The 22,593-nt window shown below is 36.9% G+C and overlaps 1 protein-coding gene and 1 long non-coding RNA gene across 3 annotated transcripts in view; one reads left to right on the top strand and one right to left on the bottom strand.

Annotated features, from left to right (window-relative positions):
* Positions 1–22,593, bottom strand: part of waplb (WAPL cohesin release factor b) — a 119,738-nt gene that overhangs the window by 9,892 nt on the left and 87,253 nt on the right. Inside the window, exons 13-17 of one of the 2 annotated variants that reach the window (XM_087275945.1) lie at positions 21,966–22,042; positions 9,774–9,937; positions 7,393–7,508; positions 3,142–3,306; positions 2,466–2,670 (exon numbers count right to left, since the gene is read on the bottom strand). In XM_087275945.1, the coding sequence (XP_087132071.1) occupies positions 2,466–2,670; positions 3,142–3,306; positions 7,393–7,508; positions 9,774–9,937; positions 21,966–22,042 (727 nt within the window). Of the gene's footprint in view, positions 1–2,465; positions 2,671–3,141; positions 3,307–7,392; positions 7,509–7,528; positions 8,707–8,803; positions 9,938–21,965; positions 22,043–22,593 lie in introns of those variants that run through there. The other variant, XR_015503929.1, reaches the window with a different exon arrangement.
* On the top strand, positions 17,709–22,015 carry LOC147834413 (uncharacterized). Its single transcript, XR_015503945.1, has 3 exons — positions 17,709–19,746; positions 19,838–20,020; positions 20,160–22,015. It is a non-coding gene; the product is annotated as an uncharacterized LOC147834413 (long non-coding RNA).

Below are 22,593 nucleotides of genomic sequence, written 5' to 3'. Positions count from 1 at the left end.
TGAATGGTGGAAAAACATATTTCTGTAATTGTGTACCTGGGTCTCCACTCTGCCAAACTTTTTAACAAACCTTTACTCCTTTCTCACAGCTGTTGCAATTTCTAGCCGAGAATTATTGGTCATCTGGTTATATCTATGATCTTGGATTACAAAGATGTCTGTACAGTTGTACCTGTTTCAGACATCCATTAATCCATTCAAAGTGGTTCATATTGAACTCAAATGAAGCGTAGTGCCGCCCAAACTGTTCGCTTAATTATCCAAAAAAAAAAAAATCATGCGCTCCGCCAGCCAAAATTATGTTGCGCGCACCCAAAGGGAACCTCTGCAAACACAGTGATGATGTCATATTCACCACGCACTCAAGCGAACTAGTGGACGTGTCGAGTATAAACCAGGCTTCAAAGTATCTGTATTCACAACAAGATGAATAGTCTAAAAGAATAGTTTTATAATGCGATTCACGTTGTACACCGAGCGACATCACAACATACTCAAATTCCAGCTGCAACCTGAAAAAACATGTAGTGGTAGGTGTCAAAGTTATGCCTATTTGGCAATTTTTATCTTATTGTAATACCAAATTTCACACGACCAAGTATATTCCCTCATTTACTCTAAAAGCAGACAAACATCTTGTGAACATTAAAACCCTAAAACAAACCTTCATGAAGAAAGGTTCATTCTAACCAATTTACATGACCTTTTTCTACAAAACCAAACAAACTGAGAGTCCTGCGACTAATGTAATGTTTTAATCGAATACTTTTTTACTCTTACTTGAGTAACTTTTAAGATTGTTACTTTTACAGTAGTAAAGATTTCCCCCAGTACTTGTACTTTTATTTGAGAGCAGATTTTGGATACTCAACCCACCTATGGTTAGGGGAGTGGGTGACAACTGTACTAGGGCTCAGTTCAAGGTGAGTACACGCATAAAAGATTATAGGTGTGTCCCAAATTGCATACTTCTGAACTATTTAACGCCCTTTTGTAGTATAAATAAGGTAAGTAATGCGTTTACACTGAAAACTCTAAAAATAATAAGTGCACTATAATTACCCGGATGATACACTCATTCAACCGGTAAAATGAAGAATGAAATGTTGGAAACTTCACGAACTCAGCAGCCGCTGCTTTGCTCATGTGGCGGAAAAGGTGGAGCTATCGGGGTGAAATTGGAAGGTGGAGCTATATGAACAAAATTCTCCTACGAGAGTAATCATACCGCTTCCAGATGGTGAATGCGGTTATACTCATGGCAGATATTATTTGGTGCTTTTATTTATTTCACTAGTTTGACTAATTTGGTAACCGTCAAACGTCATCAGGAAAACGGCTTAAATTTCTGCTTAGTTAAAAAAAAAAAAATTTCACTTGGGATGACACTACATACATATACTGTGCTGGTGAGTATGTAAGTGCATAAGTACATAGTGCATAGTGTGCAATTTGGAATGCAGCTTAATTCAATTGAAAAGGTAATTTAGTGTTATTGAATTGTGTATATTGCCTTTACCCTTCAGTGTGACGTGATCCTCTTTATATAAGAAATTTCAATGCCTAAAGGTCTCTTGAAGTGCTTTGAAATGTGCTTTTTATTGAATGTTTGACAATCTCAACCACAACGTAAAGAGAGGTGTCTACATAGTGTAGCTCCTCCCCTTTAAAAAAAATATCCAATAGTGATTGGTTTTATCACCGCTCTGCCAATGAGTGTGGTTAAGATCAAATGCACCAAATGTGAAGCATCTTGAAGGGGGCGGGGCATGTCAGATACTAAAGAGTATATGATTGGTCAATATTTGGTGAGAAACTAGTATGAGGTGACATGAATAAAACCATTTAGGTGGAAGTGAAAAGCTGCAAACTTTAGACATTTGTATCAGTTTTATTTTTCCCAAACACATTTATTTCACTTTTTTGTTATGCACTAGCTTATAGATATCCTAAAAAACTAATATCTAAACAAAGTTTAATTTCATTGGACTTTTAAGAAACTGAAAATGATCAAGGGTTTGAGAAAATGGATATGTTTATATGGAAGTACAGGATTTATTTGTATATTTTCTTCTGCAATGATGCTTTAATTTCTAAAAAGTAAAAGGCATTATGCTATTGTCCACTTCACTATGTCACTTAATAGCTTTTATCACTTTTGTTTTAATTCCTGGACACTGTTTAGCTACACAGAGTGATTTTACCTTTCTAGTGCTGATTCAATATACTCAATAGGCCAAAAAGCCATCAGCAGTGTCGACAGAAGAGGACTTATTGCAAAAACTGGGCTGAAAGAAGCTCAATGACAGCCCAGCTCTGGCAGGCAGCCAGCCATCGACTTGATGTGGCAAGGCATAAATCTGAGATTAAATGCCCATCAAGGTGACTCATAGAGGGGACAATATCACCAACCACAGTGGGTAAAAAAATATGTTTTTGCCAAGTGGGTGAGTGAAAGTATCCACCTTTATTGAGATCAAGTTCTTCATCATCCTCTTCCTTTTTCTTCTTTTCCTCTGTGCTGTTGTTTTCTGAAGCCACCCATTGGATCTCTTCATTGGTCTCTTTCCATTCTCCGCTTTGGTCCAATTGGGGCTTCGGCGCATCATTGATGAAGTCATCCGTCTCTGCTTCCGCCAACATGGCTGCATGCTCTCGTTGAAGGAAAAGCTATTAATGGTGAAACAGAGAGAAACCAATTATTTGCCTTTTGTTTGAGAACCAATGGCGTATATGGACAGCTAGAGTTTTTCAGCCAATGATAAACTCCTGGTGAAAGCTTAATGTTATTGTTTTTTATTTTATACGGATCTTTTTACAGCATCAATGTTGTAGTGCAATTATAATACATTAATTTAAATGGACTTAAGCATTCATTTAGTTGTTCAAGCATAAAACGAGATCAAAGACTTAGTAATCTCTACCGTCGTCAGGTTGGAATTGTCGTTCCATTTCCCCTAAAATTTCCCACCACTAATATTATTACTAATTCTTTGTTTAGATTGTAAACAAGTTTCACTTGAAAGGCTACATTGAAAACCTAAGCATCATAGCATTTTTTAAAATTTAGTTTACACTATTACGTGCTTTGCATTGGCCATTAAGAAGTTGCCTTTTCTGTGTATGCGTGTGTGTTTTTACCTTCACCAAAGCAGCAATGGCACTGTGAGATCTCTCTGTCTGCAACTCATCTTTGTCAGACACGCACATGGAGTCCCAGACTTCACCTCCCTCCATCTGCAGCTCCACCAGACAGTGTCTATTCCTCGCACTGTACTCCACCAGATTAATGAGCAAGCCCAGACCCTACAAACACACACACACACACACACATAATGAAAAAGACCTCATTTAGATCAACAAGAACTAAAAGCAGGCAGAGAAAACTTGGTTTCACTTTGATATGAATGTCACATGCTACTGGTTTGCATAATTACAAATAGAGGGTCAGGGAAAAAATACTGAAATAAGTAAATCATTTTACAATATAAAGCATACAATATTTAAACAAAAAAAAAACATATATATATATATAAAAGTACAGAACAATTGAATTTAACCATTTTCATGATGGGAAAGAAGGTGAATTCAATATGGTGATTAATACTGGCTGGTTAACATGTTAAACCAATATTGTAAATAATTCAGACAGAACTGATAAAAAAAAAAATAAAAAATATTACTTAAAATATATACTACTGACTATTTAGTATAACTTTGGGGCGCTTCACAGCGTAAGCATAACTTTTTCGACAAGAATAGTTATAATATTGGTGGCATTTACAGTAATCAACCTCAAAAGCCTGTGCAATTAATTTCTAGAATTTTTTAGGACATTTAACAATATGGAGAAAAGAAAAACCTTCTTTACATGTTGCAAGGGTATATTTGGCCAAAAGCTCCCAAAAATGTATTGACTTCTCTTTCATGCCAACAGTTAGGTGAAAATAATATTTCATGAAGATATTTAGTAAATGTCCTACTGTAAGTATATCAAAACTCAAACTTTAATTAGTAATGACCACTGCTAAGAACTTAATTTAGACAACTTTAAATGTGATTTACTCGTATTTTGATTTTTTTGAACCCTCAGATTCCACATTTTCAAATAATTGTACCTCTGCTGCCAAATATAAAGTGTCTGCACCAATATCAACAACTCTTCAATAGTATCTGGATGCAGCTTTTATGATGCAAGCTGAGACTGCATCACTCAGCGATGCAATTTCAGACTCAATGCACTCAAGTGGAGCTAGTGACGTCACTTTGTCGGGTAGGGTTAGGGGTGGGATTAGGTGAGCCCATTAAAAAGCATTGGATGCAGCCCAGATTGCACTGCACCGGGTCTGCAGCCAGACCCCTCTTTAACTCTTAAGATTTGGAGGCCGATAACTGATACACTATAGAGATAAATGTAAATATTATAAAATGTAATATGTTTATATAGTGAACAACTGACAGCACTCGTCTCCCCTGCCACTGTTCAGGCTGCTGTAAAGGCTTTTAGATCACTATATCTTTGTGTTTGTTTGTGTGCGTGGTCACAGCCATCATGTGCACTCGTTATAATCATAAATATGCCGATCAAACAGAATATTACATCAACAACACATGGCAAGCAACGCATAGATAATAACAAATAATCATATTAAATTACAAACAACCCAATGAGTTGTTTAGCACGTGTACATCGCTGCTATTATGCTTACACATGTCATATTTTTCCTGAGGCGATTTAAACCAAAATACACATTGACACTCTATCAAACATATCTACAATGATAAGGAACATGGTTACTTACTAATTTACAAATGTACAGCAATACCACACAATGAAAGGACGAACTGTGAAGGAATTAACAATGTGAGGAAAGCTCCATTATAGTGCACTAGACAAGTCTGAACAAGTTCGACCCAGGCATGTGCGAGGCAGGCAGTTATGTACAATTGCGTAACCTATCAGCTTAAAGGGTCACGAAACACCAAAACACATTTTTTGAGATGTTGACTGTTATATTTGTCCCATGTGCGAAAAACACTATTAGGACATACACAAAAAAAGAGAAAATTGGTTGTTTTTGTGTTATTTTGAGCAAATTCGTTCTACCGGTTTAAAACGAATTTTTGAAGCTGCGCCACGCCGATTAGGTACTTGTGTGTATTCCAAAATGTAAACTGGCTGTCTGTACCTGGGTGTTGTATCTTGTGATGTCTCTGAGTATGCTGCATTCATTAATGAGTAAGGCTTAATTCAAACCAATCAGCGCATTCTATTGTGTCTGCAACTTCATTAAAATGCATGATAGCTTCAAACACTGTTTGTACAGTGTTCAGACGACAGAGAGATGCCACGTTGTGTTGCGAAAACAAGTGGTAAAAGAAGAATTGTTTGGAGATACGGGTCGTGAGTGTTGCTTTTATAATTTGCTGCAGGGTAGTTTTTGTTTTCATTTTCCCGCAATGAGAGCTCAGCTGGACTCACGTGTGGATTACAGTGCATACGACAGTCGACAACAATACTTGTCTAAGGAACATTTTTTTTTACCCGAGAGCCTTTCTCATCTGGAAATGGTGAAATCTGTAACTGCCGCTCGTCTCCTTTAAAAAAAGATGCGGCTCCAGTTGCTGTTGATTGTCCTGTCTTAACAGTTTTGGTAAGTAAGCGATCAGTGGTCTTTGGTTTGTTTATTCAGATGGCAAAGTTAGTTTGTATCATCAGCAGTACTCTTTCAGTGTTTAAAGACATACCTTAGTCAAATGATTTCTAAGTTACTGAAGTCTACAGTACGTTAAAATCACTACAATATTATGGGCTGAAAGATCTGCTGTAAATGTTACTCTGAGTGTAAACATGTAAACACTGCAATCAAACCATTTCCGTTGTGTAGGATTTTCGCCGCATTTTGTGACAGGAATAACACACACGGCTTTCTGATGCTACCTTTTGAGTCCATCTTAGTTACAGTGAAATGCAGAGGTTTTTTTTTTTCTCTCATTTGCAGTGCAGTATCAAACATTGCATTAAAAAATACGCTTGTAGCAGTTCCTCGAATCAAATATCACGTTTGTCACGAGGGTCATGAATGAATTTCCTGAATGAAAGTGCCAAACTGCAGCTAAAGTTAAAAAATTTGGCAAATAATTTGATTACTGATGTCCATGTAAACACAGTCACTGTCTTTCTTCCTTGTGTCTGTATGTTGTTGTGCCTCTGTGAAAATCAGCGCATACCCAAACCCAAACTCACATTTTTATGCCAATTTTTATCCACCTTCCCTCTTTGCCCCCTAAACAGAGCTGGACACGTTCACTTTCCTGACTTTTTCCAAACTAGAGTTGTGAAAACAGGGGTGTTTTGTGGCCCTTTAAAGATAATGGCCTAATTTTGATATCGGACCAATAATGATAACAATAAAAATAGCATTTATCGGCCAATAACGATATGGACGCCAATAAATCGTGCATCCCTGATTGATATATATATATATATATATATATATATATATATATATATATATATATATATATATATATATATATATATATATATATATATATATATATATATATATATATATATTATTTTTTTATTGACATGCATGACTAGTTTTGTCGTCACATATGACATATCAGTGAATCAGTAACAAATTAAAACTAATAGCTTTTTCCTATTGTAAGGTCTTCATTATGGTCTCCACAAAATTACTTTATTTTATAATTACTAGCAAATATCTGATACATCATATAGATTATTAAAAATGATCACATAGTGGAATGTAGTGTATAAAAAGCACTCTGGAACTCCTCGTGGTCAAATATAGTCCTTAGAAGATGAACAAATCCAGTTGAAGTCAGAATTATTAGCCCCCCTGTTTGTTTTTCCCCTAACTTCTGTTTAACTGAGAGAAGATTTATTCAGCACATTTCTAAACATAATAGTTTTAATAACTCATCTCTAATAACTGATTTATTTTATCTTTGCCATGATGACAGTAAATAACATTTGACTAGATATTTTTCAAGACACTTCTGTACAGTTTAAAGTGGCATTTAAAGGCTTAACTAGGCAGCTTAGGGTAATTAGGCAAGTTATTGTATGATGGTTTGTTTTGTAGACTATTGGAAAAAAGCGCTTAAAGGGGCTAATAATTTTGTCCCAAAAATGGTTCATAAACAATTAAAAACTGCTTTTATTATAGCCAAAATTAAATAACAAGACTTTCTCCAGAAGAAAAAAATATTATCAGACATACTGTGAAAATTTCCTTGCTCTGCTTAAATGCCATATGGGAAATATTTAAAAAATAAATAAATAAATAAAATCAAAGGCTAATAAGTAGTATTAGCCTCTAATAAGTAGAGTTTAACTGTAAAATAAAGATTTGTACTCACCAGGACTCTAATATCGAACCTCTGCTCCTGTGGCAGGTACTGTGGAACCTTGAGCACACAGTTCAGCGCCGTGGTGATCAAGTCATCCTGCTCGCCTGTCTTTGTGCTGCCCCATTCTACAGACAGACAGAAAATACGCTCAATGGCTGCTGCACAAACAGAGTTCAGCACGGGGTAATCAGGGATTTTCTTTGAATGTTGTTCTCCAAGCTGCTCACACATCTGGCTTATGACCGAGTACTCCTGCATTATGCTGGAGAGTTTGGCAGCGACACTAGCACGAAGCTAGCCAAAGCTGCACTGCTAACAGAAATCCATTTGGCACATCGAACAAAAAAACCCATGCAAGAAAGCCAAAAGACTCTTATTGACTTTAAGCCTTTCAAAAGAGGAATAGCAAACGTTCTATTAGGCATAATGTAATGAGAAAGCAGCACAGTAGCCTGAATGTTCCGCTGAATGGCTTCCAGCATATCTGACTTTGCAGTGTTCTGGAGTACCTAACTACAACTAGACATGTTGCTAGGTCTAAAATGGCAAATCGTTAATAATCAATGATGAATTACATCACTGATTAGTTGGCACTGCACTGCATTGTGAAAAAAGCTGGGTTCGAACCAGCGACCTTCTTGCTGTGAGGCAAACGTGCTACCCACTGTGGCACAGTGTTGTCTTGTACAAGTGTGTATAGCTCTTTCTCCCTTTCCAGACACAGTTTTGATTGACAAGGTTTCTGCAGGCTTCAAAGGTAAATTTAAGACATTAAGACCATTATGAATTAAATTTTAGGCTTATACAAACATACCTGTTGGAAAATATTTTCACATGACCTATCAAAAAATGTATACATTTCATAATACAATACAGTGTTTCCTCTAGGATTTTTTTCAGCTAAGGCGACAGAACATTTATTTTATTTTTTTTACACAGATCTACCAACTTCCTGTGGCGTTATTTCAAATGAAAAATGTAGTGAGCACAGTATTAAAAATCGAGATTGCATTTATGTAATACCCTACGAGCATGCGTATCTCTTTGCTTGCACGCTTATTTCCTCTGCTCTTGCACAAAACTTCCTGCATGCTTCCTCAAATATAAGCCGCTTCAAGAATGCGCAGATCTTCTTGTGCGCTCTCAAATAAACACTGCTGAAGTGCGATTTAGTGCATTTATGTAACGAGTATGTCTTCCGCATTTTTAGATTTGCTAGGAATATTTATGAATGTCTCCAATACCAACAGAGCGGTAATAATGCATCCTGAAGTAAAGTGAAACAGCTATATGTCGTGTTTGCTGGCCTAACGCATCACCCACCTGTCTGTCAGTCAGTCAGCACATAACCTTGAAGATTTAAACAAATGACGCACAGCACAACTAAAGTTACAGAAAGGTTTGCGCTGTTATAATTCACTTACCCTTTAATACGTTTTGTTGCAATTATTACCTGCTATTAAAAAATATTGTTTTGAATGAGAAGCTGTAATGTAGCCCGTGGCGGGATGAATTTTGACGTGGCGCCCCGCCATGGAAGAATGAATGCAGCGGAAACCATGCAATAAGAATAAATTTGTTTTAATATTAGGTATTAATTTTCTAATATATCCATTTACAAAGCCTATAACCCTTACCAAGAATAAAACAAAAACGTAGCTGTCAATTACTTTAGTCTACACAAATAAGAATTTAATATTAAAAATCAGTATCCTCAGCAGTAAAAAATCATATTTTTAAATAAAAAGTTAAATGTTTTTTTGAGATGGATTGTTGGTGATTGTATATTGGCCAGGTTGAGTAGCTATACACGAACAAAGGAAAATTAAGACCTGATAAAAAGATTTAAGACCTACAACACAACATTTAATTAGATTTAAGACTTTGTAAGGTCTAAAATTTAGCTTTTGAGGTTTAAGACATTTTAAAACTTAAGACCCCACAGATACCCTGGATTGATATGTAAAGCTGGATTTTTTAAATTTCGCTGGGAACATTAATAAAATGACTTTGATTACCTTTTAAAGCATTTAAATGCTATTTATTTTGTTAATAAAAAGTGTGTTGTTCAATCAGTATGAGTGTTTTGCTTAAATTCTTACTGATTTTGGTACAGTGATAACTCTAGCAGCTTGAGGGAGTTTACAATGAATTTGAGCAAGCACTCGTTGCAAATAATTTGTTTCCTCATAAATTGAGCAAGGTATCCATTTTAGCTTGCACCGTGTGCCACATCCAGTGTAAATAGGAACACTATTTATATTGGGTTTTGTTTCCTTTAAACTCATGTTGAGCTGCTTCCATCCAGTGTAGACACAGTGTGACATTTACAATGCCTTCCTCCACAAACAAAAGTCTGTTTAGTTAGATGTCCTGGTTTTGTTACTGACCGTTGTCATGTGTGAGATTCAAAAGGACTCCAATGATGGCTCGCATACAGTCCTCTACGGCTTTCCCCACATTGCTATTACTGCAAAAGGGCAGCGTTGTACACAGGCCTCTGTTCATCTCTCGGCTGTACCTCTGGATCATCTCCTCACAGTGCCGTAATGCCCTGAAACACACACAGCAGTAAAGATGTCATGGCCAGCTGAAAAATTATTGCCAATTGCTATTCATCACATCGATGCATTAAACAGACTCTTTTATCCGAAGTGGCATAATAAAGCAATAAGCCTCAAGAAGCTGTGGTTTACAGCGAATTTAGAGAAGCTAAGGGCCGATGTTAGACACAATGCAAAACTGAGAAGCACAATACAGTGATAATGAGGTCTGGGGTGAATGTTTCTAGACTAATTTATAACACCTTTGAAGGCAGCTCAAGCTGTCAAAATTACTGGAAATACACATCTTATAGTAGTACTTAATAATCCTCTATTATATTTATTTCTTATGTAAAAGTTAGAAGAAAAAAAAACCACTTTACATTGAGTGCTCATCAGGTGTGCATATTTTTTTCCAATAATTCTAAGAATTCAATGTTAATGAATTAATTGTTAATTATTCTTTAAAAAATAATAACAAAAAAGAAATAAACAATTATATATTCAATTCAATGAATAAGGTATATTAAATTGTAAAATCTATTGCAATATTCAGATATTCTGTTCAAGTAATGTTTAAAATTATCATCATTATTATTAATATTATTATTATATAATCTATATTTAAAGTTGAGTAACTATTTCAGCATTCTTTAAACAAAAACTTTTATAGATTAGCATCTACCTGGAAATAAATAATAATTTTGTAACATTATACATTATATCACTCAAAAGCTTGGAGTCAATATTGTGTTTTATTTAAAATTAGACGTGCGTGTCCCACCAGTTACAATATACAGCCATATCGCACAGCTAAGACTGTGATATTGCATTTATCAAACCTTTTTGACGGCATAATCGTGTATATAAAAAAGAAACTGAAACACTAAGAGTCTAAGAACCCTTTTGTATAAGGAACTACTTTCTTCATCCATTCATTCACATCTGTAGCTGATGTCAGAACAGCAGAAACCATTGCCACTTCACACATGTAATTTTAGAGCTAGTATTTGAATGATTCTCAAGATTAATATGTAAAGTGATGACAAAACAGGTGATTTTAGGTAGACATTTTAGGATTATAAGGCTGAACAGCATGAAATGCCATCAGTCTACAGAGATATCCCAGTATTTTGTGTTGCAATCGGGATTTCACAATAATTAACCCAGAAATAGCCAAACCAGCGCAAACACTACCAGATTACTGCTGTGTTTGTAATAAGCAAAAAAGCTAAACACATGTGGGTATTTCTTCTTTCTTTCTTTTTAACTAAACTAGTCTGCAGTAACGAAAACAGGAGACTCATTAGGAACAAACAGATGGCCAACCAAAAAGTAACTCAGGGTTACACAAAGAGTGGCCAACACAAACTACATACATTCCAAATATTCGAGTTCCATCTCACAATCACACTACATTTCTGTGGTATAAATGCAGCACTACAACATATAAAAGGGCTAATTATGCAGTCTCTGACGCCATCTTGTGGATGGCGCTGTACCTCAGAAATCACAAATATGTAAAATAGGCACTATCTATATACAATAATCTAAACAACTACAGCTAGCAATATCACACGAGTAGCAATACAATGTGGCTGTATATCAGCACTGGTGGGAGACCTTAGCGTCCCACCAGTGCTGATATACAGCCATATCGCTCTGTTACGAGTGTGGTATGCGTTAATACAACAGTTCGACGGCACAATAGTGTATATAAATAAGAAAATCAAACACGGAGAGTCTAAAAAACATTTTTTTTAGGAACTACTTTCTTCTGCCATTCATTCACATCTGCAGCTGACGTAAAAACCGCAGAAGCCTTTACTAATTTCATCAACGTCACTTTAGAGCTAATGTTTGAATGACTCTCTATAGTGTAATGTCTAAAGTTATGACAAAACAGCTGATTTTGCTCACACTTTAAGATTATAAGGCTGAGCGTGACATGGAATGCCATCTATCTACAGAGATATCTAGTTTTTCTCTGTTGCAATTATTGTGATATTAATTATATCACAATAATTAACCCCGAAAAAAGCAACGCAATCACTACCAGACTGCTGTTGTGTTTGCAAAAGGAAAAACACTAAACACATGCGGACTTTGCTTCTTTCTTTCTGCAAACACAACACACATTCCTGATATGCGAGCAAATCTGTATGAATACAGCACTACAACATAAATAAAGAGAGAACGACTTAGAATATCACTCAACAGCAAACCTGCCAACATACCTCTGAAAATCCGGGAGACTGTGGGGAGTGGGTGTTCTGGATTGAGGTCTCTAAATAACACTATTGAGAATCGGGATAGGATGCAGTGGGTTTTGGTCAGCCGCTGCGATTGGGTACTTTACCAAAGTTGGCGACCCAAGGGTGTTTACAGACTATACCAAAGATGGGGAATAAAATTACGGGAGTTGTCCGGAAGAAATAAAAAAACGGATGATTGCGGGCGATTGGTCTGAAATACAGGATACTCCCAGGAATAAACGGCAGTGTTGGCAGGTGTGCTTATCAGTTTAATAATGATCTGATCTGCTGTAGTTAGAAATCAGACTGTAATAATCTTATAAGGGAAAGGGTTTATTATGAGATTCTGTCACCATCCTGTCAATAGAAAACAACAACCGTCTTTGGTCTACTCTATGGCAGGCTAATGGCCGTGGACGAGCTCTCCCAGAAATAGTAAATATTTTAAAATAGGCACTATTCTTATAAATAAACTGCATAGTTGCAATCTAAACAACTACATTCTCGACTAAAAAAAGCCTCAAAAGTACATTGTTGTCTAACAGCATTAATAGTTGTCAAACTGTAGAGTGTCTCTCTGCTTGTTGCTGACTGTATGTGGGCGGAGTAATACACAAAGGTGAAGGGTGAAGAGGCCTTTGTGTGATATTACTGGCAAAATGTTGCACGGCTATCAGCCAATCAGATTCCAGAACCAGACAGAACTGTTGTATAAATATATATACTCATCATCCTCAATGAAGAAAATGATGCAAGGTAAAAAGAATGCAGAGACTACCTTCAGTTCGCCTAAAACTTACCACCGTCTTAGACAAAAATACGTCAGAGAAATGCAAGGTGTACCCCCTACACATTTGAACATTTTAACAGCAAATCCTGTACAATAAGTGCTCCACCAACATTTAAACAACAGCCGTTTCAGAGTAACACTTGAGATGGGAAAAAAACTGCCTGGAGATAACAGCTGCAGTGAGAAGTGTGCACATCCTAATGGACCACATTTACGCCACAGTCAGGGTCAGCAGACACGAACACAAGCTGCATTAGCTCTCTCCAGAGGGGGAAAACTTAGCTCTTCCTCTCTATTAGTCCCCAAGGCCCGAGTGTGTGTAAGATAGCAATGGAGAGAGAGAGAAAGGCAGTCTGCATCAAATGCTACAGAATGACCAGCTTCATGCAAAATGCCACTAATGCGCTTAACATAATGAGAGGTCATTAGTGAGTGAGATGGGAAATAGAGGTAGAGGTTCATGTATTCATATATTGGTGGGGTCATAATTAATGCAGGCCTGTCATAATCTCTAATTGAATTACAGCCAGCTGAATGAGCTCTTCCAGCAGTGTGTGTTTATGTGAGCTGATTTTGTCGACTCATGTAGACCTTTCTTCATAGTCTCGAGCACCACCCGTGTTTGTGCACTCTGAAGGGTCTGACCCTGTCTAGAGAGCTGGGCCATCAACTGGAAATTACATTAGTAGCGGAAGAGAGGCCAGGCTGCCTCAAGCAGACAAATATGGGCAGGATTTAACATAACAGATGCTAAAATGTGCCTAATTCTCAATATGCAAAACAAAGTCTGAGAATTTTGAGTTGTAGTCACCCATGTAAATTCATATGCCAGGGCACTGCTGCAGGTTTTCTAGCGTATTTTTAGGTTCCAATCTGGTTGCTAGTATCTGCTGAATGGATTAAAACTCCTCAAAATTAAAGAGCTTCAACATCTCTGTAACATTGTCTAACATTAAACTTAAGGTGCTTTCACACCTACACTTTTGTTTCGGAACGTCTTGTTTGCCCAGTTAGCGCGGTTCATTTGGCATATGTGAACAGGGCAATCGCACTCTGTTCCACGCCAAAGTATTAGCTCCGAGAACGCTTGAATGAGGTGATCTCGGCTCGATTGAAACGAACCCTGTAGCGGTTCGATTACAGTGAGAAAGCGTTTTGATCCGAGCGCGGTTATATCACAGTGTTTTATGGATATGTAATAGGCTTACGGCTATATGAAGAGAGATTTATGAGTATGGCGGTAAGTTTCACAAGTTTTCGGATGACTGCAAACGGAGATGATCTCCCGGTAATCCCGCGTCTTCCTCCCAGTCCTCAAATAGGCATCGTCGCGCACCCTTCTCACCCCTCCCCACGGCATCTCTTCTCAGACACGTCGCGTGCACACCCTGTCAATCACCACCAAACCACCACCTCTCCTGACAGCTTAGCGGGACGCAATATAAACCCTGACACTCTGACCATTGTAAGGAGAGTTTACTCGCACGTGACTTGTTTTAGCTCTTTTGGTCCGTGCAGTGTGAAAGCGAACCGCTCCAAGAGCAAAGAGCAACAATGTAACAATTGTAATCTCTGTTTCGGAACAACTGAATCGATTCACAGGTGTGAAAGCACCCTTATTCAGATCAAATTTTAGGAATAGGTCTCCCAGTCTGGTACAGGTGTGAACTGAACAAATATAGTGTTTTTTTTTAACCATAACATGTGCCAGATATGGATTAAGGCCCAATCAAAAATTCTACTCCTTAGCCTTTCCCCTTACACCTACCCCTCATTTTGCGCGTGCCCATGAAGGGGTAGTGGTGTCCCAATTCTCTTTAGCTTGAAGGCGTAGGGCTAAGGACAAGGGGTATACACTCCTTCAAATGAAGATTTTTCAGGACTACACTTGAAACCAAGAGGTAAGAAAAATTTCCCAGAATACCCCAGCAACAGCTGCACCCGGAGGTAAGGAGATCCCCAAATTAGTATTTTTTGTCAGAATTGCGAATTTTTACAACAAACACGTTTTAATATATTCAAAATAAAAACAGCTAAATTTCGTGATCTATAATCCCTAATCATAACTCCTGTACAGCAGTCCCACAACATTCTGACACTCGATGACACTGGAATGTCAATGAGCTTTTTACAGTGTCTGCTATTATGTTAATGCTGTATTTGTGTGTTTACATTGATGAGTATGACCACTGTGTTAAATGCACGGTACAGTTACGGTCTTATTGCCACATTAGATCGTTAGATAACATAATATATGCCTTCAGTAAATTCCTGAAGATAAATAAAAAAAAAATAACACAACTGGAATCACCCCAGCAGTCGCAATCGTCTGATCTCATATGAAGCAAGAAATCGCGAGGACATATGATGACGTGTGCAAGTACTGTAGTGCTGTCCCAATTCTTAGGGGTAAATTTTGAAGCCCCTCCCCTTAACCCTCAGTTGTAAGGGCCAAGGGAAAGGGGTAGGGGTACAAAAACAGAATTGGGATTGGGCCTAAAAATCCTTGATTTTTGTGCCTGGTGTTAATTAAAACTGCTAGGCTGAATTTGTTAACATTAGTAATTTAACTTACTTTACAATGAGAACTACAAAAAGCATTAGTTTAAAGGGGTGTTTCACAAAGATATCATATTTTAAGCTTTAGTTCAAGTGTAAAGTAGATGTGAATGTAATACGCTCAAAGTTCAATGCAAAGTGAGACATTAAGCGTTTCCATCCAACGAGTAAAAGTGAACACAATTGTCATTTCCCGATTGTCATTTCCCGACAGATGAAGCTGTGGATTGTGTGTCACAACCTGTGTTTTTATTTGTTAAAATGTATTTATTACAAAAATTGTTTCAAGCGTTAACAGGATGTTGTAGCAAGGACGTAAACAATGGGAAATGCTGTTTGGCACCGCTAACAATGTAGCTGACAGAATAATATATATATATATATATATATATATATAGAATAATAAACAGAATAATATATATATATATATATATATATATATATATATATATATATATATATATATATATATATATATATATATATATATATAAATAAAAGAACCTGCAGCAGCTAAAAGTTACACTGACTGACAGTATTAACACAACGACAAAGCGCATGCTAATAGAAGCTAGATGGCTCCTGGTGATGTGGAGCCAATCCACGAATCACAATACAGTATGCTAGCAGACCAATCAGAGAAGGAACTAAGATATATGACAGCCATTTTCCTGTTAGCTGAGTAGCTGTATATAATTAAAAGTAAGAAATATGAAAAAAAACAACATCATTTTTTTTTTTTACAAATGACGAATGAGCACACATTGCTTTGTACACCATAAACACAACCAAGCCTTAAAAATATACTCTGCACCACCCCTTTATACACAAGAGGTACTACCTTTTTATTAAATGGATTTAGTAACTAGTAAAGTTCAGTTGTATTTTAACACTAACATTAACTTTGCAACTGTAATTAGTTGATTTTGCTGATTTTAATGCATTAAGTAATGTTTACTAATGAGACCTTACTGTGATGCGTCACCTATTACACTTCATAATCCTATTGAATATTGTGATGAAAGCTTTAGGTATTACGGCTCTTACTATTGTAAGCCTTATTGATTCATAAAGGAAAATCCCAATATTTCGAGGCACTGTTTAATTGTTCCATTTGCTCCATCTTAAGATTGTTGCACACTAAATTTGAAATTTTTATCCGTAATTTTCGCACGTTAAAAAATAAATTTGACCTCATGTTGTGTCAATTATGCCTCTGAAATGCCTTTCACCAGTCATAAAAAAATTCAAACAGGGTTTGATTTTTTCAGTTTTTCGCATCTGATAAAAAGCTTGAGGGGTGTTTTGATAGTGCAGAGTCACCATACAAGTGAAAGGCAAAATGCCGCCTCTTGAGCCACTCATAACTTTATAATAAACATAGCGCATAATATAAGACAGAATGTGGCGGACAGTTGAAAACCCATTTGCTTGATTCAGTGACTAGGGAACTTCACATCTGCTGCTGTTTGGGATGCATGGGTGTCTGTATGTGTCTATACATTTGACGTAAAGCCCATAGACATTATAATAAAAACACACCTCAGGGTGCATTGCTCCGATGTCAACGTGGCCGTCATCTACAATGTCTATGGTATTGCAGTCTCTGTTCAACATATGTTTACGAACGTAATATGTAAACAATCACAAGCAATGTATCAAAGTGTCACTGATTTCCTAAAATAAACTTCATCTCAATATAAATTATTAATATACACTTCAAACAAACTCGCAATAATCCATCTCAGCTCAAATGCACTATTTTTTTGAATATGAATACGAAAAAAAAAAAAACCGCATACGAAAATTTCTGACTTCTGTGGGCAAAGATGCTGTGTTGCTGATACAGCTGTACGTATCCTGTGCCCAAAGATATTGCAGATTATTTATCCCATCGAGTGTATTTATTTACCTATGCAAATTTCAGTAAATATATTGATTTATTTATTTAATATGTCTATTAATTTCAGTAATATAATTAACCACGAAACAAAAGTTTTAATTGGATATGCATTAAATAAAACTAGAAAAAAACTGAATAAAATGATTTGGTTTAGCCCTGCTAACGAGTACAAAAATATATAGAAGAAAAAAGTTTTCAGCCATTTTTTACTGATCTGACTGCTATAACCTTTTTTGGAAAGACACAGAAATGCAATAATCCTTTTTTTTTTTTTTGCTGTTAAACCACTTTTCCTATTATCTCTAATGTAATATAAATGTGAAAAAGGTCATCTGAAGTTTGTGCAAAGAACAGACTAAATCCAAGAGTATTTTATAATATTCTTTGATAACTTTAGCTTGCGCGTTTTCAAATGAGGAGCATGAATCTGAGTGATGTAAGATTCACATGGACAAGCTTTTAAGTGTCTGACGGCCCTTGATCACTGTATGCTTTCATTGTATGGGCTATGGCATTCTGGCATGCAAGGAAGAAAGTACTACGTGTTTGGAATAACATGAAGTGGTAAATTACAACTGTCATTTATGACTTAACTATCCTTTTAAGTGTTTTGAATTGGGACCCTTGAGACGGCATTCAACTCCTGTTAATGTTTGAAATTATTGGTCTCTTTAAGATATGTCAGCACGGTATGAGCCGTATCGGAGGGTGGTCTTTGGCACAGCAGTTTTGCGCTTATGGTCTTGGCAGCTGGTGCTGTTGATAAAGTGTTCCTGTTGCTGTTGGGTTTGTTAATGAGTCTGGAGGCTGTCTGCTATAATGAGAGAAGCAAGTACAAACTGCACTGTTAACCTGCACCCTGCCTGACCGCACAGCACCAGTGACTTACTGCCAAAAATAGTCAGGAAAACATGACAACTGTGATGCTTGATTAAGGTCTTTGCACACTGAAGTCTGAAGACTTTGTACGCATTTTTTTTGTATTTGTATCTGAAAAATGTATCACACAGTTCGAGACTTATTAATTGATCATTTGAAAAAAGGTTACTTATTTGTCTTTGAAAAAAAGAGGAAATGTTATGTTCACCCAATCCACAGCACGGAGAGGCAGGAAAGATCACCTCCTTATCAAAAAGCTGCGAGGGATTTTTGTGAAATGTAAAGTTTATTTCAGAAAATCAGTAGAATTTGGATACTATTTGACCTTTTGATACTGCAGACACATAACACACATTTCCATCCTTATGCTGCGTTCACACCAGACGCGGCACGCGCGTCAAGCGCGAGTGATTTACATGTTAAGTGAATGCAGTTTGACGCGCTTAACGAGCGTTAGGCGCAAATCTCCCGATTTCGAAAATGTGAACTTCAGCGTACATTCGCGCCGCGTTAACCAATCAGAAGCTTGCTCTTGTGGGGGCGCGATTGTGACGTAGAACCTGTTGTCGGTGTTCCGAGGGAAATCCTCCAGCCTTCACCAACAAAAGTTCATCAAACTCGGCTTGGCTCAGTCAGAAGAAGTTTCTGGAGGAGTTTATGAGCTCACAGAGCTGGATGCACCTCTGAAAGGATCTAGTGGACTCAGACACGATCCTAAACGTATCGACGCTGTTTTTCAGTCTTCATAAAGCACATAAATACTGTTATTTTCTTCATAAAATCCATGTTAGCCCTTTAGCTATGAAGCTAGAGTCTTCGGGCAGACAGAAGCCCTGCCCATCACGCAAATCCGCGTCTGTTTTGATGTGAATTTGACACGCGAATGAAGCGGGGTTTGACGCGCGTATGAAGCGAGTAAACTCAAATGTTCACGCGGCTATTTACGCGCGAATAGCGCGATTTATCCGCGCGTTCCGCTTCTGGTGTGAACACAGCATTAAAGGAACACTTCACCTTTTTTAAACAAAGGCCCATTTCACAAGTCTCCTAGAGTTGTTCAGTTGAACGAATTTTGAAAGCATTCAGCTAATTTCTTGTTCTGGCGATTAGGATCTGTCTGCTGACTGCAAGATGGGCATAACATGAAGGGGGCATAACTTGTAGTAGAGGTGTAACTTGAGACCCACGAGAACGGGACCTATGCCAAAACTATAATGTTGGCAAGATGGCGCTGTACCCATCAAAGCTATTAACATCTACACATACCCATACCTAAACCCAACCCTCAGTTACTAACATCTATGCCTAGTTATTAACGTCCATACCTACTCAACACCTAAACCCAACCATCATAGATATTAACGTCTACATCTTCCCCAACACTAAACCCAACCATTATAGTTACACTTTCGCCAACCCTAAACCCAACCATCAGTTATTAATGTCTATACCTACTCCCCACCTAAAACAAATCATGACAGTTATTAATGTCGACAACTTCCTCAACCCTAAACCCAACCATCAGTTATTAACATCTACACCTACTCCACACCTAAACCAATAACCAGTTATTAACATCTAAACGTTCCCCAACCCTAAATCCCACCATTATAGTTATCAACGTTTACACCTTCTCCAACCCTAAACCCAAACATTAATTATTAACATCTAGTCTACACCTTACACAAGCCAAAATCCAACCATTACAGTTATTAACGTCTGCACCTTCCCCAACCCTGAACCTAACCATTTTGGTTATAAATGTCTACCCCTTCTACAACCCTAAACTAAACCATCACACTTATTATGGTCTACACCTTCCCCAACCCTAAACCCAACCATTATAGTTATAAACATCTACACCTTCACCAACCCTAAACCAAACCATTCGTTTTTAGTGTCTAGTCTACACCTTCCACAACCTTAAATTCAACCATCAGTTATTAACGTCTGCACCTTCCCCAACTCTAACCCCTACCATTAGTTATAAATGTCTAAACCTTTCCCATCCCTAAACCCAACCATTAGTTATAGAAGTCCACACCTTCCTTAACTCTAATCCCAAGCATCAGTTATTAATGTCTACACCTTTCCCAACCATTAGATATTGATGTCTACACCTTCCTCAACCCTCACCCAACCATCACTTTTATTAGCATCTATATCTACTCTACACCTAAACCCACCCATCACTGTTATTAACGTCTATTCCTATTTCACACCTAAACCCAACCATCACAGTTATTAATGTCTACACCTTCCAAAACCCTTAATGGAACCCATCAACGTTTTTAACATCTCCACCTTCCCCAACCCTAAACCTAACCATCATAGTTATTAAAGTCTACACTTTCCACAACCCTAAACCCAACAATCAGTTATTAACATCTAAATCTACTCCACTATGCATGTACAGCAGCAGGTTGCGAAGGCTTTCATACTTGACCTTACAGTTAGTAACAACAAGGGACGAAAGCAAGTAGTCTAACTATCATGACAAAATAGACAAAGTAGTCAGCGAGTTGCTAAATTAATGAATATATTAAATCAAATGAATTGGTTGTGGATAAATTTGTAGAAAATGCATTAAAACATTTGGTAAAAATGTTCTCTATTAAGTATTTTCCCCATCTTGTAAACAACATCTCATTGTGACATCTCGCATGGTCCAATGGGATCTTTATAACTACATGTGACACCTCTACAACAAGTCACGGTCCTCATGTTACGCCCCTCTCTTGCAGTCTGCAGACAGATACACTTGGTTCTGCTGGGGTAACTATTAGCTTGGCTTAGCATAATTCTTTGAATCAGATTTGACTGTTAGCATTTCCCTCAAAAAATACAAAAAAACATTTGAATATTTTTACATTTCAAGAGTGACTGTAGTTACACAGTGTAGAACAGAATGAAGTTTCTATTTCTAGGTCAAAATTGCAAGGAACTACACTGTCATTCTGGCGTTATAATCAAGAAAATGTGCTGCAGTAAAATGCCTAAATCACGCCGAATGATATCACGCAGCGTAAGAGAATTGGCTGCTTGAAACAATGAAGAGATGATAGACACGCTATTGAGTTCTATTCAAAAACACAACAGATTTACAATGATTTGATGTGTTCAGCAAACAAACCAACAAATTCAATTCTAAAAAAATTATTGTTATTAATAGTCCTTATAAACAAGTCTGTTATAAAATAGTAAAAATACATAATCAGCTAAACGGTTTTAAAAAACTGAAGGAGTCTTCTTTTTTTTTTTTTTTTTTTTTTTAAAGGTGAGTGTGTTCCTTTAAACGGAATGTCAAAAGTTATGGACACAAACCCACACATACGCCAAATAGCGCCATGGAAAAGGCCACATTCTGTCATTATATTACGCACTTTGTTTGTCATAAAGTGCTCTGTGCTGCAAGTGACAGCATTCTGGATTTTGGCTTTCGCTTGTATAGTTGCTCTGAACTGTCAAAGCACCTTTCAAAACACTTTTTCAGATGTGAAAAAAAAAATGTTGAACCTGCTATAGTTCATGACGGACAACAGTTTCAAAGTTTTCAAATTGACACAAAGTGTGAAAATCACAGACTCAGAGAGCAATAAGCTGTACTGTAAAAACTATAGCTATGCTGAAAAACTTCAACTGTAGGCACTTACTTTGCTGAAGACACAATGAGCTGAGAGTCCTTGTATGCAATCAGGTAGCCCTGGTTTTCAGGATTATGAACCGTTACCTGTATTAAAATGAAAAAAGGTCAAAAAAGAGACACTATTATTAATTAATAACTTGCTCTTTTAAATTGGCCAAGCAGGAAAAGATTAGTGTGTCTGACCCTGTTGTTCAATCTACAGTAGGTTAATATCAAGGTTAATGCAATCTGTTTATCCCTCAGAGAAATCTAGAGTCTGACTCACTCTACCAGCAAATACAAGCCATCTAAGGTTCTACAGATAAAGGATTTAATTGGTATCCATGACTAGAATCTTAGTGCACTATAGTAACATTTAGGAACCTTTAATGCCTTACTTATTCCTTCCTTCTCACCACGATTTGATCAAAAAGGCATTAAATTGTCATAGTCTGAAATACTGCATTTGTAATAAAGGCAAACATTATTAATTAAAATAATTAATACAATTATTGTAAATTATCTTTAAATTAAAAATATTTATTAATATTTTGTATTTCTCTTTAAAATGTAGTATATTGATGCGATGTCAGCTTCATTTTTAATCTTTATTATTACTACATGACAGCTAATGTGCCAATTTGATGCTCCAAAAA

Source organism: Danio rerio, chromosome 12, assembly GCF_052040795.2.
Source record: "Danio rerio strain M-AB ecotype USA chromosome 12, GRCz13ab, whole genome shotgun sequence".
Classification (NCBI taxonomy): domain Eukaryota; kingdom Metazoa; phylum Chordata; class Actinopteri; order Cypriniformes; family Danionidae; genus Danio; species Danio rerio.
This window is presented reverse-complemented; position numbering and strand designations above follow the sequence as displayed.